The sequence below is a fragment of the Carettochelys insculpta genome, chromosome 14 (genome assembly GCF_033958435.1).
Source record: "Carettochelys insculpta isolate YL-2023 chromosome 14, ASM3395843v1, whole genome shotgun sequence".
NCBI lineage: Eukaryota > Metazoa > Chordata > Testudines > Carettochelyidae > Carettochelys > Carettochelys insculpta.
Window position 1 is genome coordinate 8,345,478 of NC_134150.1, and position 23,644 is coordinate 8,369,121.

General features: G+C 40.9%; 1 protein-coding gene across 5 annotated transcripts in view; it reads left to right on the plus strand.

Moving 5' to 3' along the window:
• Nucleotides 1-23,427, plus strand: part of ESRP2 (epithelial splicing regulatory protein 2) — a 78,969-nt gene extending 55,542 nt beyond the window's left edge. For 3 of the 5 annotated variants that reach the window (XM_075009061.1, XM_075009063.1, XM_075009062.1), the window contains exon 16: nucleotides 22,100-23,427. In XM_075009061.1, the coding sequence (XP_074865162.1) occupies nucleotides 22,100-22,258 (159 nt within the window). In that variant the 3' untranslated portion in view covers nucleotides 22,259-23,427. Of the gene's footprint in view, nucleotides 1-18,488; nucleotides 18,601-22,099 lie in introns of all 5 variants that reach the window. The other 2 variants (XM_075009064.1, XM_075009065.1) reach the window with 1 other exon arrangement.
• The last annotated feature ends 217 nt before the right edge of the window (nucleotides 23,428-23,644 follow it).

Here is a 23,644-nt window from a genome sequence, read left to right on the forward strand (position 1 = left end):
CTAGTCCAGCACCCTTCCTAAAGCAGGATCAACCCCAACTAAATCATCCAAGCCATGACTATGTCAGGCCAGGACTTAAAAACTTCAAGGGATGGAGATTCTACCACCTCTCACTGTAAGGCATACCAGTGCTTCACTACCCTTCTGGTGAAATTGTTCTCCTAATATCCAACCTACACCTCTCGCTCTGTAACTTCACACCATTACTCCTTGTTCTGCCATCTGTCACCACTGAGAACAGTCTCTCTCCATCTTCTTTAGAGCCCCCGTCTGGAAGTTGAAGGTTACTATCAAATTACCCCTCAGTCTTCTCTTCTGTAAACTAAATAAGCCCAAATCTCTCAGCTTCTCCTCATAGGTCATGTGCTCCAGCCCCCTAATCATTTTCTTTGCCTTCCAGTACATCCACATCTTTTCTGTACCAGGAGGCCCAGAACTGGACACAGTACTCCAGATATGGCCTCACCAGTGCTTCTCTAGATCTTCTGGAAATGCTTCTCCTGATGCACCCCAATATGCCATTAGCCTTTTTGGCTACAAGGGCCTCTTATCCACTATAATCCCCTGGTCCTTTTTCTGCTCCACTGCTGCTTAGCCAGTTGGTCCCCAGCCTGTAAGAATGCTTGGGATTCTTCTGTCCCAAGTGCAGGACTCTGTACTTCTCGTAGTTGAACCTCATCAAATTTCTTTTGGCCCAATCCTCCAATTTGTCTAGGTCACTCTGGATTCTATCCTCCAGTATATCTACCAGTTTCCCTACATTAGTGTCATCTGCAGATTTGCTGAGGATGCAATCCTTTCCCTCATCCAGGTCATTAATAAAGATGTTGAACAGCACCGGCCCTAGAACCAACCCTTGGGTCGCTTCACTTGAAACTGACTGCCAACCAGATATTGAGCCATTGACTGTGGGGACTGTTTGTCAAGCCAGCTTTCTAATCTATTTTACAGCCCATGTATCTAATCCATACTTCCTTAATTTACAGGCAAAGAATTGTGCAGGAGACTGTATCAAAAGCTTCGCTAAAGTCAAGGTATATCACATCCACTGGCTTCCCCATTTCCGCAGAGCCAGTTATCTCATCATAGAAGCTAATCAGATTGGTCAAGCAGGATTCGCCCTTGGTGAATCCATGTTGACTACTCTTGATCTCTTTACCCTCTTCCACATGCTCCAAAATGGATTCCTTGAGAATCCTCTCAGTGAGTTTTCCAGGGACTGAAGTAAGGCTGACTGTTCTGTAGTTCCTTGAATTGTCCTTCTTTCCTTTTTTAAAGATGTACACTATATTTGCCTTTTTCCAGTCATCTGGGACCTCTCCCAATCTCCATAAGTTTTCAAAGATAATAACCAAAGGCTCTGCAATGACATCTGCCAATTCCCTCAGTACCCTTGCATGCATTAAATCCAGACACACTAGTTTTTCTAAGTAGTTCTTAACCTGTTCTTTCTCCATCTCCCTCCCATACCTCAGTGCTGTAGTTTGGGCATTGATCTTGTCTGAAGACTGAGACAAAGAAAATCATTGAGTATTTCAGCTTTTCCTGCATCATCTGTCACTAGGTTAGCTCCCTCATCCAGTAATGGCCCCACACTCTCTGATCGCCCTCCTATTGTTAACATGGTTGTAGAACTCCTTGTTACCCTTTACATTCCTTGCTAGATGCAATTCCAATTGTGCTTTTGCTTTTCTGATTACTCCCCAGCATTCACCAGCCATTTATTTGTACTACTTCTTAGTCATATGACCAAGTTTCCACTTCTTATATGCAGCCTTTTTGAGTTTGAGCTGATCAATGATTTCCATGTTAAGCCAAGATGGTTGTCTACCATGTTTGCTTTTCTTACTGAGCATCAGGATGTTTTTTTCCTGTGCCTTCAGTAAGACTTCTTTAAAATACTGTCAGTTCTCCTGAACTCCTTTCCCCTTCATCTCTGTTTCCTAAGGGGTCCTGCTCATCAGTTCTCTCAGGGAGTTGAAGTCTGCTCTTCTGAAATTAAGGGTCTGTATTTTACTGGCCACCTTTCTTCCTTTTGTCAGAATCCTGAAATCTGCCACCTCATGGCCACTGGAGCCCAAGTTGCCACCCGCTTCTATTTCTCCTACAAGTTCTTCCCTGTTTGTGAGGTTCAGGTCAAGCTGCGGATGGCCCTGGTTGGTTCCTTCAGCATTTGTACCAGAAGGTTATCTACAACGTTCTCCAAAAACTTCTCAGATTGTCTGTGCACTGCTGTATTTGTCTCCCAACAAATGCCCGGATGATTAAAATCTCCCATGAGAACCAGGGCTTATGATTTGGAAGCTTCTGTTAGTTGTCTGAAGAAATCCTCATCTATCTGATTTGGTGGCCTATGGCAGACACCAAGCACAACATCACCTCTGTTGCTCCTGCCTCTAAGCTTAAACCCAAAGACTCTCAACTGGCTTTTCTCCCTTCATATACTGGAGCTCTGAGCAATCATACTTCTCTCTCACACACACCACAACTCCTACCCCTTTTCTCCCCGCCTGTCCTTCCTGAACAGTTTATACCCCTTTTCTCCCCGCCTGTCCTTCCTGAACAGTTTACACCCTTCCATGACTGTGCTCCAGTTATGTGAGTCATCCCACCAAGTCTGTTATTCCAATCACCTCATATTCCTTTCACTGTACCAGGGCTGCTATTTCTTCCTCTTTGTTTCCCAGGCTTCTTACATTTGGGTACAAACATTTTAGATAGGTAGCTGATTGGTCTACCTTCTCCTTTTGAATCGGGGGTCCTCCTTTGCTGTTCCTTCCTCCTTCTCCACTTATGTCAGGTACTGTCACCATCCCCCAACGAATCTAGTTTATAGCCCTCCTCATTAGGTTTGCAAGCCTGCCTGGGAAGATGTCTTTACATACCTAAGCAGTGCCTTGTGGTCTATACCGCTGTGTATACCCATGCTAGGGACCAGAGTTGGGGCTACATGTACACCAAACACTGCCACAAAGATTGTGTGGTGTAGATGTACCTGTGGTCAAGCAACATACTTGCTTTCTTGTGTATTGTCACTAGCACTAATCTTGTCTATTCCTTCAGTGCCTTATCTTCTTCCTCTTCTATATTACACAGTCACTGTATTTCCTGAATCATACTTTCTCCACTGTATTCGATCATCTCTCCTGTGATCTTGTCATTTCCAGGGCTCCTGTTGTTTTTTTAGTCATTCACTGCTCTGTTTACTTCCTCCTTCGAAATATCGGTCTTGCTCTCAATGCTCAGTGGAGATATCTCTTTCAGTTCTTCAATCAATCACTCTGAGACACTTGGACCCAACTGTGCTTTGTATGGATCGGTGCAATATCTCATCCATTGCTGGACAATCTTCTCCTTGTTCATGATCACCTCTTCATTCTCATCTTTGACAGCTATCTGCTTTGGCTGCCACTTCCTATTAATATTCTTAATCATTTTATCCACACCACACCCTGGTCTTATATTTACCATAATACCTCTCCATATCTTCATACTACTCCTCTAACCATTTCATCTTACCCTTTCTGGCAGCTTTCCTTACATCATTGCATTTCACCTTATATTACTGTTCCGGCCTCTTGGAAACATCCATTCTGATCTTCAGTGCTCTCTTCTCTTGGACCAACTTCAGTGTTTCCTGTGTAATCCACTTCTTATTGATTCTTCTCTTCTTCTGAAACACTCTGCTGAATTGCCTCTTCTATAGGCATGGCTACACCTTCGACTCTCTCATCTAGGTCTTTCTCTGTGGCCACGTTCTGCCCCATACACGTTCCCTATTTCTTCCTCGCATAGCCTCACCATGTCTTTTTTTCTTCTTAAATTGTGTCTTACACTTTGTCTTGAGTTTTATCTTCATATTTGTGATCACTAGACTGTGGTCTGAGCCTATATCTGCTCCTTGGAAAGTTTGGCATTGCTGTCACCCATCTTAATGGAGGTACACATCACATCTTATAGAACTGGAAGGGACCTTGTAAGGTCATTGAGTCCAGTCCCCTGCCCTCTTGACAGGGCCCCGCACCATCCCTTTTTTTTTTTTTTTCCAAATCTATTTGCCCCAGATCCCTAAATGGCCTTCTTAAGGATTGAACTCACAATCCTGGGTTTAGCAAGCCAACGCTCAAACCACTGAGCTATCCCTCCCCAAGTCAGCCATAAATATATTAGCATATTGTGGGGCCATGCTGGTGCCCATAGCACTGCCACAAACTGACTTGGGACAACGATTCCTCAGCTCTCGACCACAATACCCCTCCTTTACTTACTGTACATCAATGTCATCTTTATCATTTGGACCCATGGTCAAGAGACTCTAGAAGAATTCCGCAGAGACTTCTACAGTTTGCACCCCACCATCAACGTTAGCCTTGACCACTCCACACGAGAAACATTTCCTGGACACTACAGTAGAAATTACTGGTGGCCAGATCAATACCACTTATTATCATCTACGGCCCCCAATTCAAACCACTACAGTGCATAATTAAAGACCTACAACATATCCTAAATCATGATGTCACACTCCAGAAGGCCCTAGGTGACAGGTCCATTCTCTCTTGTAGACAATCTCCCAACCTTGTGAGGCTTCTCACTAGCAACCACAGGTTGTACCACAATAATATTAATCCTGGAACTTTTCCTTGCAACAAGCTCCATCACCAGCTTTGTCCACACATCTGTTCTGGAGATACCATCACTGGACCTAACCATGTTAATTACAGAATCATGGGGACATCCTCCTTTTCCTTAGCCAATGTCCTATATGCCATCATGTGCCAGCAATGCCCACACACTTTGTAGATAGGGCAGACTGCAAACTGTTTTCACCAAAAAATGAATGGACATAAAGCAGACATCAAATATCTCCAAATACACAAACCTGTCAGCCAGCACTTTAATGGAGTGGGCCATTCTGTTAAAGACCTGAGAGCTTGCGTTCCGCAGAAAAGAGACTTTAACAACCATCTACAGAGAGAATGTTCGGAACTAACGTTCATATTCAAATTCGATACATTAACAACGTGGTTTGAACAGGGACAGCAATTACACGAGCCATTATAAGGACTCTTTCACATACTTTTATGTTTGACCTAGCACTTCCTTCCCCACCCATCACTCCCTTCCCTCTGCTTGTCTGTCTGTTTTGCCAACAGCGATAACAATTTTTCTGATTTGTCAACCTTCATAACAATTTTTGGACCTCTGTGCTTTATATATTGAGTCTGTTCTGGTAAGGCTATAAACCTGCAGAGGTGGGTCTGTCCCATGAAAGCCCATCACCTAATAAATTATTTGGTTAATCTTTAAAGTGCAACATGACTGCTTTTTTGTTTTTATCAAAATCATATCTACCATGTTCTTGGACTTCTGTCATTCGGTCATCATGACCACTTCCTACAGTTCTTTTGATGGAATCTCATGTTGCAGATCACCGTTGTGTGCTCTGTAGCAAACTCTAGTAGTTTCTCATCTTGTTCGTTTCTTTCTCCATATCTAAACCTTCCCATGACTCTCTCCCAACCTTCTGTTACAACCTTCACATTCCAATCTCCTCCAGTGATCAACACCTCTCTCTTCAGTATCTCTTCCAGCATCTTTGTCAAGTCTTTATAGAATAGCTCAATCTCTTCTTCTGTACTACTTGACATGGGTGCATACGCCTGAATGATCGAGATGTTGAACAGTTTTGCATCGAATCTTGCTATCATCATTCTTGCACTCACCGCTTTGTATCCTAATAATGCTCCTCTAGCTTTTTCTCTCAGAAGGAATTTGACTCCTGCCTCATGCTTCATTTTGTTCCCTGACCAAACGATTTTGCAACCGTACATCTTTCCTGATGCCATCCAATGCATCTCCACCAGTCCAAGTATATCTCATCAGTATCTCTCCATCTCCTTCCGAAGCAGCTCTACTTTTCCAGTCTCCCACAGTGTTTGGATGTTCCCTGTTCCAATCGATAGCATATGTGTTATTTGTAATTTTCATTCAGTAGCCAACTTATCAACCCAACCCTGATCACTTGATTGGTGTTGCATATGTTGTTTATCCAGGCAATGTTGGAGCCGGCATCTTTTAACGTTTAGTGTTAGTGGCATCAGGTTTCATTCAGGTTGTTGCTCGGTCAGCACGTCGTCACTCATCTGACCCACTCTCCTCCTTTATCCAGGCTTGGGCCTGGCATGGAACCCCTCGGGGCTTCATGGTGGAGTTCCTTTGAATTACCCTCTGAGCAGTGCAGCATGGCTTCATGAGATGCTGAGGACTGGGGTGGTTGGGAGCATGCTGTGGTTTGGGCAGCACTAAGAGGTGACAGCCCTTGATCCCACTCCTTCTGGGGGCACGGAGCCATCCCTAATCCCTCTCCCCCAAGCAAACTTGCCCTGGGGTCTGCAGTGGCTGTTGGCCCTGTTGCCTCCAAATCCTGTTTTACCTTGAACAAATTGCACTACACACCATGAATAGTTACCTAAGTAATTACCCTGAATTCCAGTTAATGGTCAAATGAGTATGGATCTACCAATTTACAAAAAAAAAAAAAAGGAGAATCTGGATGGGATAGTCACATAATTGAGCATGTAGGTTAATACTCCTCTATATCTTCCTGCACAGAGATCAGATGAGTTTTATTGAGAAACCTACTATCTAAATGTATCCATTGTAACACTTTGCAAAGACAAAAATAACATTATTTAGGAGGCAATTTAATGTCTGAGCACTAATAACTGGTACAGATTCCAACCCTTTGCCAGCAGGAATTAAATTTTACTGAAGCCTTGGAAAAAATTAACTTGTAGGTTAGATTGTGTCAAACTAGTATCTCTGTGGCTTATAAATAGTAAGTAGGTGAGACTGTCTAGCCATACCATGGGATAAGAGGGTAGGTTGAAAGACCGGAAACAAAGGGTAGGAATAAGTTCTAAGATTTCAGAATGGAGAGGGAGAACTAGTGGTGTCCCCCAGGGGTCTCTGCTGGGACCAATCCTATTCCACCAATTTATAAATGATCTGGAAAAAGGGATAAGCAACGAGGTGGCAAAATTTGCTGAAGACACTAAATGTTCAAAATAGTTAAGAAAAAAGGAGACTGTGAAGAGTTTCAAAAAGATCTCGCAAAACAAAGTGATTGGGCAACAAAAGGGCAAATGAATTTTAATGTTGATAAATGTCTAGTAATGCACATTGGAAAAAATAACCCCAACTATACTATACAACGATGGGGACTAATTTGGCTATAACCATTCAAGAGAGAGATTTTGGAGTCATTGTGAATAGTTCTCTGAAAACATCCACACAATGTGCTGCAGCAGTCACAAGGCAGGCAGAATGTTAGGAATCATTAAAAAATAGGATACAGACTAATTTATTGCCTCTTTATAAATCCATGGTATGCCCACATCTTGAATATTGCATACAGATGAGGACACCTCATCTCAGAAAAGATATACCAGCATTGGAAAAGGTTCAGAAAAGGCAACAAAAATTATTAGGGGGTTGGAACAGGTGCCAAGTGAAGAAAGATTAAAAAGCCTGGGACTTTTTAGCATAGAAAAAAAGGAGACTAAGAGGAGATATGATAGAGGTCTATAAAGTCATGACTGGTGTTGGAAAAAGTGAATAAGAAAAGTGATTTACATGTTTCCTTAACAAAAGAAATAGGGATCACTAAATGAAATTAATAGGTAGCCAGTTTAAAATTAACAAAATAAAGTTTTTCTTCACACAGCACATAGTAGGCCCATGGAACTCCTTGCAGGAGGATGTTATGAAGACCGAGACTTCAACAAAGTTCAAAAAATGAACTAGATAAATTCATGAAGGTTAGGTCCATCAAAGGCTGTTAGCCAAGATAGGTAGGAATGGTGTCCCTAGCCTCTGTTTGTCAGGAGAGGGATCACTTTCATGATTACCTATTCTGTTCGTTCCCTTTGGGGCATCAGGCGTTGGCCTCTGTCAGAAGACAGGATACAGGGCTAGATGGACCTTCGGTCTGACCAAGTATAACTGTTCTTATGTTTTTATACCAGCCCTGTTGCTGTTGGGGTTATTTTTTATGGGTAGTGGCAAACTTAAAGCAAGGAAAATATTCAGAATAAGGAGACAATCATTATACGTTAATTTTCCCAATATTTTAAATGCCTAGAATAGACTTAATTTTGTAATGCACAAGTACAGCCATATAATCTTGTTTGGGCCAGAGAAAACACTTGACTACATATCTTAGGAGCTACCTCTCCGATAATTAGGGTGGGAGGAAAACCAAGGGTTACTTAAACAGCTGAGATGGCCTCAGTGGTGGTGGTATTGAAATCCTATTGCTCACGATCTTGCTAATTCAGAAATAATTTTGCAGATTTTGTACAGTTTTAGCACTTCAAAAACGCAACACTCTTTTGTGTTTTGATTTAAACAGCTTCTTGAGTTCTGCTAAGAAATTCCTCTTACTGTTTTTTTTAATCAATTCCACAGCCTTTCACTTTGTTTCAGATTTTTTCTTCTAAGGAGAAGAAAACTTTCCACCCAAAGTCACACGTACTTGGTTTGTCACATATGACAATGGTAGCTCCTCAGTTACTGCTTATTCATTTATATTGATCTAAACTAATTTTCTGAACTGTTTTATTTTAATTTTTCCTTGCTAGCTTTCAACATGAACTTTCATTTTAAGAATGTAGAATTATGACCTGCATCAAGATCTCAGGTGGAAAAGTAACTAACAATCTGGAAAATATGTGAAATGTGATTTGCCCCCATCCAGGGATGGGACTGCACAAGCAATTTCCAGATTTGTGAACTTTCCACTTTTGATGGGGGGGAGGGGTGGTGTTAACTAAGTCTAATATCTATGTTTGACAAGTTTCAGTTCTGTTGCTTAATTTGCCCCATCTATCAGCTTAAATAAAAGGTAGCTTAGTGTTTAAAATCTGTAAATGTACATGATTGTGCTTCTACAGTAAACTCTTTGATATCCAGCGTTCTATCATCCAGAACTCTCAAATAACCAGCATTTTAACCATAAGTAGATTTTAGTTATATTTTCCATAAGTACAGTATAGCGAAAATAAATACAGATGAATACAGCAACTACAGTATAAGTTTACAGTGTGCAATTGTTGTTGGTAAAGTACACTGCATACCTTTTTGTTTGTTTCTTTATATCTAACCTTGTTTCTCCGTAGTGCTATGCATTGCTAGATATACCTCTGTATTATCCAGAATATTTGAATATCAGGCAACCTCCCAGGGCTGCTGGATACAAAAGAGTTTACTGTAAATCAGAACTAGATGTATATTTCTAGTTTAACCAGTTCCCTAATCACAAGAAATAAATCACCACCTTACCCCACCCAAAAGCATTCTAAAAGAGAAGCTTAGCCATTGTGAGATTTAAGGAGCTAGTTTTGGGTGTGTCTTTTACTGTTTGCCCAGTTGAATTATCTTCCTATAGTTTGAGGTGAGGAACACATTTTACTGTCATTGGCTACTGCTGATGAAAGAGAGTGATTTGAATTAACCCTTTAGAAAATGCTGCCCTGAGTAAGTGAGTATTCAGAGCCTTATAAACAAGGTGAGAAACCACTGTACCATACACTCAGAGGGGTAGCCCTGTTAGTTTGTAACTTCACAAATATCAAGCAGTCCCGTGGCACCTTAGAGACTGAACAAATTTACTAAGTCATGAGACCTATTTCTTCGGATGAAAATGGAGTGGGAAAAAAAATCCATCCTTGCTATATAAACCCATATTACTTTTTGCATTCCATTTTCATCTAAGGAAGTAGATTTTACCCATAAAAGTTTGTGACCTAATACATTTGTTCGTCTCTAAGGTGCCACAGGACTGCTTGTTATTTATGATGCACCAGAACCCACGTGTAGTAGTTCTGTTTTCTTCTGTTTACACGTGTCCATGGGAGCACTCTCACTTCTGCAGTAATCTAGGAGAATACTTTTAAGTAAAGAGTCTGATGACTTATTGGGATGTCTCTGGTAAGAAAATCTAACATTATCTCCTCCCTCCCCCACTCCCTCATTTCTTCTCTTTCTACTGCTACCCAGAGGATGTATTGGACGGTGCTTCTGGTCCTTTATAAAGTGAACCCTTGTTAACCACCATTGGCTTGGGTATGATCTTAATCCCTTTGTGAAAATAATTGAAGTTGATTTTCAGTGGACACGGAAATTGGATCTGAAATGCTGAGAACAAAGGGTGATTTTCATCTTTTGTGCCTTTCTGTCTGAAAGGGATGAGTTAAGTTTTATTTATTTTTCCACTGGCTCCTTCTCTGAATCTCTTGGTCTTCAAGGGCTTCATGTACTGCATGTATGCACACATTGCTACTTAACTGAAAGCAGCTTTCATACCAGACCTGCCTCGTAAGAGATACTCTTGATTTACCTTATGCTTGAATAAACTGGTCTCAACATCAGTACATGCTTCCAAGGGTAGATAGTTTTAAAATTGAATATTTCTGCCGGTTTGACTGTCTTAGTACTGGCTTCTATTTAATAGCCCAGTAAAGTGGCTCCTTCCATATAACATCATCAGTCTCTCATATGATTTTTTTAATTAAAAATTCTTCTGTCACAGTTAAATGTACATGATGCTTTTAATTTCCTCACAAAAACTCTACAAAGCAGTTAATTGTCTTTGGAGATGCTTGGAAAAACCCTATTTATTGTATTGCAATGTGCAATATGCTTCTGAATTGCAACATTTAATGCTAGCAAGTTACCGTCCAGTAATTCATGATGTAGCTTGTAAGTATTATGAGACTGCAGTGACTACATGGAGCTCCCATCATGGCACAGGATGTCGCTGTGTTGAGCATTGTACATCTAACAAAAACACAAACTCTCCCACAGGTAGCCGCACTCTAAGGCTGTGTCTACAATAGCACTTCTAGGGTGAGATGTGTGAAATTTGTGCCCCCCTGACTGACACAAACTTCACTGACAGAAGCACAGGTATGGACAACAGGGCTCTCCCACTGACACAGTTGCTACCTTTTGTTGGTGGCGGTTTAATTAGGCTGGCGGGGGTGCTCTTACCTGTTGGCATAGTGTCAGTGCACAGGAGACCTTACAGTGCGGTGGTACACCTGTGCCACTCTAAGGTCCATAGTGTAGACATAGCCTATATGTAAAACAAGAGACAACAAGAGGAGCTAGATAGAGAGGTGTAGCTTATATGTGTTATAGGCCTGCAGTGGCTCCAGGTAGGTGAGATGGGGAAACAAGGAAATAACGAGACTGGCAGAGACTCAGCCCATCAGTTTCCTAATCTGCTAAAAATTTTGGATAGATTTGGAGGACTATGAGTTGGTCTGGATATTTACTGCCAGCTCCTATCATTAATATGAAAATTTTCTACTTCAAGCAGAACTGGATTTCTGGAATTTAAAATAAAAATAAAAATCCCCTCTTTGTCATGAAACCTGTGTGTACATCAGGGAGAAAGAACAGGAGAAACCTAGGTGGTTGAGTGTATTCACTAGTAAGTGGTACAGTTGGGTCACAGCGGGCTAGTGCCCTAAACAGCTGTAATCAAAGTTGAGAGGAATTAAATAAATGGTAAGTGAGTGATTGGAGAACAGCTCTGAGAACTTCGAAACATGGCAGTGTTCTTATGCAATGGGAAATACATACCAAGTAAGCAAAGGTACATAAATAGATATGAAATCAGAGGCAAAACGTAACATGTATTGGCTAATTGTGCTGTGATCTGTGCACTTTAACCACTAAGGAAATGTAAGGTAATTGCTTGTCTCATGCTCACTAACTGAACCAAAGAGATCAAGGGAAATGTTCATAGAGTCCAAAAATAAACCAAGTTTTCAATGCTTGCTATTTTCATAGGAGTGTGTGTGCTGTTGTCATACTCTAGAATAGAAAACAGATGTATCAGCCCACTTAGCCTTGACATTTCTGACTTTGTTTATTTGTTAGCCAGACCAAAGTCAGAAATGATATAAGCTGGGAACAGTGAATTAGAGGGATTACAGTTGACATCTGAAACATGTTGAAAGCTTGTGAGAATTTTAGTCGCTATTTACTGAACCAGGGACATGGTGGAAACATGGTGCCTGTTCAGGCCCTGCCACGGTGGAGACAAAGGGGGCAACTGCCTTAGGGCCCTGTGATTCAAAAGAGTGTAGGGTTTAGCAGCTACAGGGGCAGCTGGAGGCCTTTGGGTGCAGTCCAGGTGGTGTGGAGGGCTGCCCCCAGCCTTGTCCCTTCCTGAAGTTGCCCCCCTCCCCCACCTTGCCCAGGCATGTGGCAATTCTGTATGCTCCCCCTCCCTGCACCTGGGGTTTTTATATATGGTAGACTTAAAATAAATATTGTTTAGACCTGCACTGAGCTTATGTATACCATTCCTTATCTGTAGGTATAGAGTGGCTTTGCAATGAATTAATCCCTGACTCCTCATTGGCACAGAATTCAAGGCTAACTGCTTTTATTTAAAAGAAGGGGAAAAAAAAGACAAAGTGGTAGTGAGGAGATGGGGGAAATGAACAAATGGCAAAATTCCAGGAACCTTAACAACCTTAATATGAGGACAGCATACTTCACTGTTGCTGGCTACCCCTGGCTTAAACTTTGTCTGAAGAGTATGCTTGAACAAAGAACGTATTCTCTGCTGCCTATGGGTCCCTTTTGAAATCTGACACCTTTCTCAGCCTTGGGGGATAACTTCTTCATCTATGGCTGTCCCTGCATCCTCCAGCTGCCAGTTCTAGTCACAGAACCTTCTGGGTAGTGGTGAGGGATAACTTGCCTTAGCATAATTTTAGAGGTAAGATAGCAAGCAGTAGATAACATTGTGACTCTTTCTTTTCCTCTGAAATGGAACACAGCTGTAGTTTGCAGACATGTTTTGTTTTGTTCTGAATTTATATTGATATTGAAGTACTGCCTACAGAGCCACTCTGAAACTTAGGGTAGTAAATATTGCTGTTTACCATTTCTGTCAACTAGCTGGCCATTCACCGGAGCTAACCATGTTAGTTACAAGATCAAGGGCACATACTCGTGTACTTTGACCAATATTCTATATGCCATTATGTGCCAACAATGCCCCTCTACAATGTACATTGGACAGACTGGGCAAACTCTTTGCCAAAGAAGGAATGGACACAGCGCAGGCATCAAGAATCTCAATACACATAAGCCAGTCAATAAATGCTTCAATGGAGTGGGCCATTTTGTTAAAGACCTGAGAATTTGTGTCTTAGATCAAATAGACTTTAAAAACAGATTACATAGAGAAAGTTGTGAATTGGAGTTCATATTCAAATTCAACACATTTAACACTTGGTGTGAACAGAGAGAACAATTACTTCACGCATTACAAGGACTGCTTCCCTTCCTTTGATGATTGTAATTATCTCAGGCAAGACACTTAACATCCTCCACCCCTCATCCCTCTCCTTTGCTCCTATATACTTGATTTGTCAGTTTTTAATGCAATTTTTTTGGACCTCTGTACTTACAGATGCCAGTGTATATTGGAAATGCGATTGATCTGATGAAGTGGGTCTGTCCCACAAAAGCTCATCATCAAATAAATCATTTTGTTAGTCTTTAAAGTGCTACATTTCAGCTGTTTTGTCTTGTTAGAATACAGACTAACCTGGCTACTTCTCTATTACTCTTACATTTAAGTTTTTGCCAGTATATATTAGGAGACCACAAAAGGCCTACTGAGTCCAGAAATCTTAATATGGTCAAATAAGGTTGCTGCTCCTTCTCCTGAAGCTGGATTTATGAGGAGATTTCTCAGTCTGAAAAATCCCATTAGTCTAATAGATCCTGAAATGGCAATCTCATTTGTCACTAAGGCTGTGTCTAGACTGCAGGGAACACTTGGCAAAAGATGTGCAAATTGCACACTGCAATTTCATTATCTTTTGCTGACAGTTGTGCTGGGAGAGGCTTTTCTCACATTTGGCCCATCCACATGGGGCCAACTATCAGAAAACCTCCCTCTGTCGAGACATCACTTCTGCCTTGTGGAACGAGGTTTGCGGGATGTTGACAGAACACTCCCGACACAGCAGATCTTTTCTGAGAGATCTGTAGTCTGGATGCGCACTCTGTCGACAAAGTTTCTGTAGACAGAAACCTACAGTCTAGACATAGCCAAAGACAGGGTGGCCAACACATAGCCCGTGGTCCAGAATTTGGCCCACAAAGCCTTTTCCCATGACAGCAGTGCCATTTTACCCAAAGAGTGTGGGGTGTAGTCAGACTGAGGCAGGAGCCAGCAACCTGTGTCTCTTTAAGGAGCTAATTATGGCTCTCTGCCCTGCTGAGGCCAAAATAATAGAACTAAATTGAATTGGTTTAATGGCCAGCAGGGCAGCGGGAAGGATCCAGCTGTTGAACCAGTTATATTTAGTACCATTATTTCATCATGGCAGGGCAGGGAGTCATCAATGCTGTAGGTGTGGGAAGCGAGCAGGAGAGCTGAGGGGGAGGGGCGGCAGAGTCTGCATCTTCTAGTGCCATGCAGCCACCCTGAGAGGGGCAGGGGAGGCAGTGGCACACGGAACTCATCTTCTGAGACAGGTTAAGCCTGGGGATAGGGGGTGGGTTTGGGGCTAAGAGGAGTTATGCCTGGGGATGGGGCTAGGGCAGGTTTGGGGCTATTTTGTGTGCAGCCCCTGGAATATGTAAGAAAATTCCATATGGCCCCTCGATGCAAAAATGTTGGATACTCTGGCCTAAGATATCAATCTTGCTCACTTACAAACATGATTTAGCATTACCTTTCCTTTCTTAAAGAATCAACTTGTTCCACCTATTCAAATCAGCTTTGCTACTAACTGAGCATCCATTCCCCTTGGTAGCACTAGGCTATTTCTACTAGATGCATTTTTCTCCTGTTCTCCATCTTTTTTTGTCTGAGGCCACTTTATAGTGTGTCTTGCCATTTTATGCTAGCCCGTAAAGATCTGCTACTTGCTACTGCTTTGCATTACTTTCGGCTTCCAAGTTACCCTCTAGCTACAAATGGTACTCCATGCTAGGTTCCTATCCTATCTGCTCACTGGAATACCAGTAGTACTGATGGGTACACTGAGTATCATTTCCTGTTACCCTGGAGCATCAGGGCCAACTGAGGAGCTCTTTAAATAAACCCGGTGGTGGTGGTGGTGTGTACTTATCTCTTCTCAGCTTTTCTCTTATGCCTCTCCCCAATAACTTCAGTGGGACTTTTGATGACCACCTAAGGGTGAAAAAAAGAATCATTTTGTCACTCACTGAAGGAAAATGTAAAGGAAAAATTAGTTGCTCTAAGCAGCTTCCTCTGTTTTATCTTTATCAGTAAACAAGACTAAGTAGCCATGTTAGTCTATATTCTAACAAAACAGTCTGTACTTATAGATGCCAGTCTGTACTGGAAATGCTATTGATTTGATGAAGTGGGTCTGTCCCATGGAAGCTCCATCACCAAATAAATCATTTGGTTAGTCTTTAAAGTGCTATATATCTGCTGCTTTGTTTTGTTTTATTAGTAAACAAAACTGTTCTGTAAAATAGGGGATAGAGAGACACTCGTTTATGGAAAAACAATTTTCAATAATGTTTGTTTCCTTGACAAATAATTGGATGACAAGTATTCACCACTGCTGCTGTGCAGGTGAGAATAAAGTTTTTTGCAGTAAGCGTCCAGGTTTCTGAGGCAGTTTGAAATGCTTATGGAAGAGAGCGTCTTTGAAAGTGCAACATATGTGTCTAGGTTAGAAGTGTTGGGGCCAAATTTGATATATTAGGATTTATTTGAAATGGTTATTCAAATGGCTATTCAGAATGACTTCCTGTTCTGTGAGCTAGTCATCTTATCAGGGATTTTCAAATTGGTTTACCTGCTGTTGACTTGCAATGGAAACAGAATTTTTGAATTATTTGAAAATTTCATCTTTTGCCTATCTGAATGAACAATTCAAAGAATATACTGATGTGCATGACAGCTTTTCAACAGCAGGAAACAAGTCTTGAAAATCATGTTGGAGCTGTCTGCCTTTGAAGCTGACCTATTTTGCTTTCTGTCATGACTGGCAAATTGTTGATCGTGCATTTTTACATTATTGTATAATTATTCCATAATCTTAGTTTGATAGGTGACTAGAAAATCACAAGATTTGAGCCTGAATCCAAGAGGCTTAATGCTAATGAGATGTTCCTCACAATGCTACAGTTTCACTTTGGACACGTGATTTATAAGCTGACCTCAGGTTCTTTCACTTTTTGTCATCCTGTCCAATAATAGGTTATGTTGGCCATGCTGGTTTAGGAGGCTTCTGAAATAGGGCATTAAATGAGCATTTCAGAAATTGTCCATCTCAAGTGGTGTAGCTGTTGTTCTCTCACTAGAGACAGTCTCTTGTATGACCTCTCCTGTTGCATTATTTTCCTAACTTGGTTTACGATCATGCCCTTTTGTAATTTTTTAAGCTGGAGCTATTCAGAAGCACTAACTGCTCCTCTGTTTGTTTAATTTAATACACTCTCTCCCTTTACATGGCTGCCCTCTAAATATACAACTACTTAACAAAAATTCAGTTTCCTGCACACTTCATGTTTTGTACCAATTTCTCTTAACATTTCTGATACATTGTAATTTTTCTATTCCTCACTATTTTCTTGTTGCTTGTGCATTTCAAGTATTAGAGGGTTAGCCCTCCTAGTCTGTATCTGCAAAAACAATGAGAAGTCCTGTGGCACCTTATAGACCAACATACTCTTTTGGAACATACGCTTTTCACAGGCTTTCTTTCCAAAGAAAGCCCGTGAAAGCTTATGCTCCCAAAAAATCGGTTGGTCTATAAGGTGTCACAGAACTTCTTGTTTATGCATTTCAAGTACTTTTTTAAAATAAAAGTTTACTGTGAGCCACAGGGCTTTACCTACTGTAAATCTGCTGATACTCTACAATATCTAAAGTATGTACGATATTGAGACATTCCTTCCAAAGAACAAACTTACTTGTTGTAGATTGGTTTCAAGGGCAGGTCTGGTAGCTGATAATTAATATTTGCACAGCCTGCTTGCCCTGGTAGAGACTATCTAGAAAAAACTTCTTATGTTTGTGCTTAATGGAGTGGGTCTAGATGTGAAGGTGGCTACATATCTGTAGTGGAGATTGTGGAGGTTCTTTCTCTTATGGTCTCTGGGCTCTTGGATGTTGCTGTGTGGTAGACATATGACATGTTCTTTAAATTTTACTCTAGGTGGCTATTAAAGTCTTGCCTTCCATGTAAACTGGCAGGAGACATTTTCTGTATCAAAAGGAACAAAGGGCAGCATAGAAATAGAAGCTTTTGTGCTTGGGGATAGTGTAATCTACCAGTGCATGCAAAGGAAGCCATTCCAACAAAGAAAATTCTGCTTCATATCGCAGAAAGGACATAATGTAAAGTGGATTATGCACACCTCTTTGCTGAGAAGTAGCATATGCCTTTCCAGTAGCCCCCACAACATACACGTGTTCTGTGCTTCTTTCTAGAATGTGAGCTTCTGGAGAGATGCTGTATAAACCAACATTAGGTCTTGTCAACCAGGATCTGTTTTATAACTTGCACCATCCCCTGTAACAGCAATCCCTTCTCATGCATGGTTAGGTCTTTGACCTGATTCTCCTCTTATGCCTAGTGTAGACTCAACTTTTGTATGGATAGAACTGTATTGATTAGGGATGTGATTTTTCTTTTTACCAAAATGATTATATGATGCAATCCCCATGTGGATCAGGTGTATCAATAAAAAAGTGCTTTACACTGGGAAAGCTTATTCTTCTTCCTGTATGGGGATGAGCTATAACTATACAAGCATTTTTAGATCTGTAAAATACATCTACTTGTGGGCACTGTGTGACTTTAACTAGGCTGGTGTTAGGCACGTGGGTACTACTTCTGCTTTTGTGTATGGACAAGGCCTCACACTGGCTCTTCACGACTGTAATTCTCTCTCTGCTTTGGTGGCGATAACACCCCTGTAAGTGAGATTGGAAGTGGGACCCTGGTTTCTCCTCATGTCAGTTTGTGCAGTCCAGAAAGCTTGCTCTTCAACCCTCATGAGATTCTCAGCTGTAACATAACATAGCTCTCTGATATGCAGACTTTATATAATTTGTTACTTGGCGCATAATTCTCAATACCAACTTATTGTTGTCCCGTGATTATTACAGAAAAAAGACTACTGTATTTGTTTAAATGCCCTTATTAGGGAAGACTTGCATAACAAAAGCTCCTGTACATAATTTCCTGGCATTTCCTCCATAAGCTAGCCTCCAGCCCACTCTTCCAGGAATGCATTTTATTGATTGCGTATAAGAGGTGTGTGTTGAATTCACTTTGTCTCCTGCCAGTTACTGTGGCTGACACTCCTACTGAAGGTTGCAAATATAGTCTGTATGGGCTTGCTAAAAAGAACTGTTCAACTCTTGCTGATTATCATGTATCACACTTGTACTGTAGTATGCACCTGATGACTACAATGGCCTTATTCAGCTGAACGATCAAGCAAGGAGTGTGTTACAAGCACCGAAAGAGTGGGTCTGTTTGTAACTGTTTGTAACCTCTAAAGAAGGTAAGAAGGGACTGGCAGAAGCTGGGTCTCCAATGGTGAATGGGAAGGGAAATGAAGGGCTTGGTGATTTGGAGATTCCCGCCTCCCCCCCCGCCCCCTTCCTAGCTTGTGTTTGGGAACTCTGCTCTAATCTTCGCTGCTCCTGTCCTTTTAAAAATAAAATCAACTAATCTGGTGATCCCGAGGCTACTGTTGCGATCTCTGGCTGATGGCACAGCAGTGGTAAATGGTGGAGGTTGCGACAGCTTGGCTTTTTGCAAGGAAATTTTTGTTAAACTTTCACAGTCGTTTATCACTGTTTGCTGAGTACTTCACCTGAGGCTTTTAACCCAGGGCTTCTATCCTTGTTTGTTGAACATAGCAAGAAAACTTCAGCTAACCTTGGCTTGAAAAACAATAGGAAAATACTTTTATTTTACCACTTCTATCCCACTTTTCTCCATCTTTCTCAAAAGTGAAGGCTTCTCTTATGTATCTCTTGTTCCCTTTGCACCAGTGAGATTCCCATTGTAAAACTGTGTCTGGAATGTTGTTCTATCAGTAAAAGGGTTTGGTTTTTTTGTGTGTGTGAGTAAACTTGCTAATGGTGAACTCTTCCAGTCCTCCATTGCAGTTTGACTCTGGCTTCCCCAATGTACACTTACATTTTGACCTGGTAAGCTGGGATTCATGTATAGTAGAGGTGACAGACATTTTGAAAAGTGTAATGGATATTGATTTAAACAACTAAATCTTTCAATGAACTTATTAAAAAAGCAGATAGTAGAAAATTTGTGCAATTTGAGGATGCAAACTAAGAGATGCTTTATTATACTATAGATCTGAAGCATTTTTCTGATTCAACAGTATGAATGGAACAACTTTAACAGAACACAAATTAGGATAGCGTAGGCAGTTTCACCCTGGATCCTGGAAAATCTGGATACTTTGCCTCGAGACATAGGTTATACTTAAGCTCTCAGATAGGTCCATAAGGTTTGAACAGTAAGTAATATATTGCTTTAGTCCCATGTAAAAAGTTTGTTCCTGAATCTTAAATACTAGCTAATCAACTTTCTTTCCCAAATGTGGATAGATTTATTTTTTTAAAAAAGTAATTATCTAAGAAACCAAAGCAATAATTTGTGACCCAAATGGTCCTATTTTGAATTATGCAAGTAAGGGTTGAACAAATGTCAAAGCTTTTTTTTTTTCAGTGCAGTAAAAAATAACGTGATTGTATGGCTTTTATTAATTGTAATCACAGTAATGAATTTTGGCATTTGTGTGGTTGTAATTCATAATTTCAATGTGACTGGGAAGGTATTAATGATTTTCATAATATCAAGATTCTCCCTTTTAAAAATTCTGCTGGTTAGTTGTACTGGTGCCCTATCTGTTCCGATCATAACATTATACGTATGACTTACGACAAGTTGAGCAAATAAGCTATTTGTTTAGAGTAGATTTTCTATAAAGCCATTTGTATGATTTCACTGTAAGGGCTGTGGCATAGCTCAGTGGTTAGCACATTAGCCTTATAAAACCAGCGTTGTGAGGGGGCCTTTGAGGGTCTGGAGCAGGTTAGACTTAAATATAAATAAATAAAAAAACATATATCTGTCAGGGATGGTAATAGGTTCTGCTGTGAGGGCAGAGGACTGGACTTGATGACCTCTCAAGGTCCCTTCCAGTTCTGTAATGCACTCAGTTGAAAATATCACACCTGCTGTGGAACAACTCAGCCGGTGGCCACATGATGTAGTGTTTAAAATAGCAGGGACAGGAGAATTTCTGGTTCATTCTGAGCAGGTCCATTGACTGACTATGCTCCTGAGCAAGTTATTAACGCACTGTCTTATGTTTTACTCATGTCATCCAGAAACTGGGGTTAGGAACTGGGCCATGCTGCAGCCAGATGGGATCTGAGTTCTCTGACAACTGCAGACTACACATTGAGTGGTGTGTTAACTCTACGCAGTCTCGAGCACTGTGGTATGAACATTTCTGGTGCAAACCATCCAGAGAGAAAAAAATACATGAGCACGTCATTCTCCTCCTCTGAATGGCTGACTCTTCAACTGCAAGTCCCAAAACAAATGTGTTTGTTTAAAGCATCTAAATTAAAACCATAGTTTAGTATCAAAGTAAACATAAATAAGTTCGGAAAAGCCTCTTGCAGCACATGCAGCCCTGATCTGTTTGCCTTCCACACAGTTTTTAATGAGTTTCCTGCTACTAATATTGCTTGTTTCAAAAAGTAAATTTAAAAAGGGAGGGAGGCAGGCACACACCCTATTACCACAACCACTGCCCTATCCAATCCACTGATTTAAAAACCAAAGTGACTAAGGACACTGCTTTTGTGCTCAGTGGAGTAGCCATACTTACCATATGCTGTCAGCTGTATTCAGCCCAACTCATGGCTGACCCCCTATGTACTACTGTAGTTGAGACTTAATCTGCTGGAGGTTTGCAATCACAGATGTTGGTGCAGAAATGTTTGGTCTATTTTCAATCTGACCCAATATAATTTCGCCAGTGGCCCTACCCAAATGACGTACTTCTTCCTCTTGAAGTGCGTTAGTAATAGATGTTTTAAAAAGCTAATTTCTAAAGCTAACTTGGGGTTCTTACAGGAACTTTTGAGGCCCCTGAAAACTTTTCTGCATGCTGCTTTCCTAAATCACCTAGTTTCTGGAGAGGAAAATGTAACACTAAATGGATCTAATAGCATCTGTGCTAACTACCCTGTTTAGTACCTCTATTCCCTAACATGATTTTTTGCTTATACCTTAAGACTGTTGCTATTGCTTACTATCAAGTTCTGATATGTGCTGGCTTTACTTCTACATGTAAGAAAATAATAGAAAATTGGTCAGAAACTTGTAGGAGAGGTAACCAAAAAGTGAGCATTTTATCATTTTTTACTGTAGTAAGCATATATGGTAGCATCATTTTTGAGGGCTGTGAATGTTTGTTCTTTTTAAGTCTGAGTGCCATAGCTATGCCAACCTATGCCCTGGTGTAACTGCAATTGGAATGATACACTGCTCCTGCCGACCTAGTTACTGTCACTTGGGTAGGTGAAAACCCCATTCTGTCATTGTTTGCATCTCTCCCGTGGTGCCATGGCTATCCACTGTAGTGGCCATAGTGAAGACACATGGCCTTGCTAACCATAAATCCAAGTCATCTGCAGTACTTCTGTTCTGTATGCTCCTTGTGGAGCTACTTCTGAATCTTTTGAACTTGTACGCTCACAGAATTTAAGTTTCTTCTGCTCAGAACTTAAAAAAAAAAAAAAAAAAGAAAAAGTTCAGTATTCTGTCCTTTATCCTTCTCCATCTGTAGCCATGATGAACAACAGATGTGTAAATTCTGAGCTGCCTTTCCAGTGAGCTTAAGCAATAAAATACATAGGCAAGAGTATGTGGTGGCAGGGACTGAGCCTCCATCTGTGGTCTCTTCTTTTAAGTCTCTCTCTCTCCCCTTCCCTTGTGTTTTTGTATCCCTGCAGCTCCACACAGATTCCATCCTCGTGCTTTACAACTTTAGTGGCCAGCCCAGTGGAGAAGCGTTGGTGACTTTTCCAAGCCTGGACCTGGCTAAGAAAGCAGTGGCTGAGAAAAATGGACGGCTCCTGGGAAGTCGCTATATAGAACTCTATCTGGTTTAACCAAAAGACTTTGGGGGGGAGGGGGAAAGAGAGGGGAGGGAAGTAATGCTAGACACCGTGCCGCCTAATGAAACAAAAGTCTTCCCTTGCCATCCACATGGCAGTAGATGTGCTTTCTCAGTCTGACATGGGAGGAGGTTGGAGTGAGACTTGTTCCTCTATTTTATTTGAAAACTCTCCTGCCCTACACCAAAGAGAGGGGAAAAAAGTATCCAACTCCAACTAATTTCCCTACGGAAGAGAAGGAAGCTTGATTTTAGGAGACCTGTTGAAATGCTGCCACCCAGTTAACCCGTGAAGCAATCCAAGAGCACTTCAGCTATCACAGCCACGGGGGGTGGGACATAAATTGTGTTCAACAGTGTTTGGAGTGGAAAGTGAAACTCGGTCATTCAAATTCTTTTGTTTTTAGCTGTTAAGAATTTACCTTCAGCAAAATGTCTCCAGAAAGAGCTGCTGAAACTTGCAGCTTTCCCAAATTGTAATGTGAATCCTATTGGATTTTTTGTTGTTGCTTTGCTTGACTGGAGAATACCCCAGATGCTGCATCCAAATGGAATAGGAAAATCTTCCATTTCTCATCGTGCTGTGTAATACAAAAGCCATATCTGTCTTTTCTATTAACATAAGTGCTGCCACTGTGTGAAGCAAAAAGAACCCCAAACTTTTAATTTCTACAGGACAAAAATGGCACATAAATATTGAATACTAGTAAGTTATATTTTTATTTAAGCATAAGAGCTTTCAGATACTGTATTAAAGATTTTGCTCTAGTTTATGTGCATGCAATTTGTTTACATCTTTAAACTTCTTTATTTGTATATTATGAAGCAACAAAATTGTTGAAATGTAAGCCTTCTAGCGCATGCATTTTTCCTTTCTGGTGTATATACATAAGCTAGAAAAGCTAGTTTTACGTCATGTAGCATGTGTTTAACAAGACATCTGCTGTAGAAGCACTAAATGATTTTGTTTTTACTGTGCCTTAATTCAAACCTATTGAAAGTGCAATACCAGCAGAGCAAAATGTCATGAGTCCTGTTGTGTCAGGTTCATAAATGTCCATACACTGATTTTTTTTTTTTGGGTGTACAATTTGAGTTGTACTGAAAAGAATGAATGATGTATGCTTCTTTATATTACAACAAATAAAAGAAATGCTGACAGTGTATTGGCTTATTAAGTACCTCTGTTCCTTCATCCAAATGTGTCAAGGCTATGAAAACTCTAGCCAGACCAGAGACTGCTCCACACTCCCATCACCCACACTAAAGTGTTGGTGCTATGACTGTTGCGATAACTTAAATGGCTGGTGGAGACTACTGAAACAGGTCATGTGTATAACAGGTAAGCTTGTTGTTCTATTATAGCTGAGGAGTAATAGAA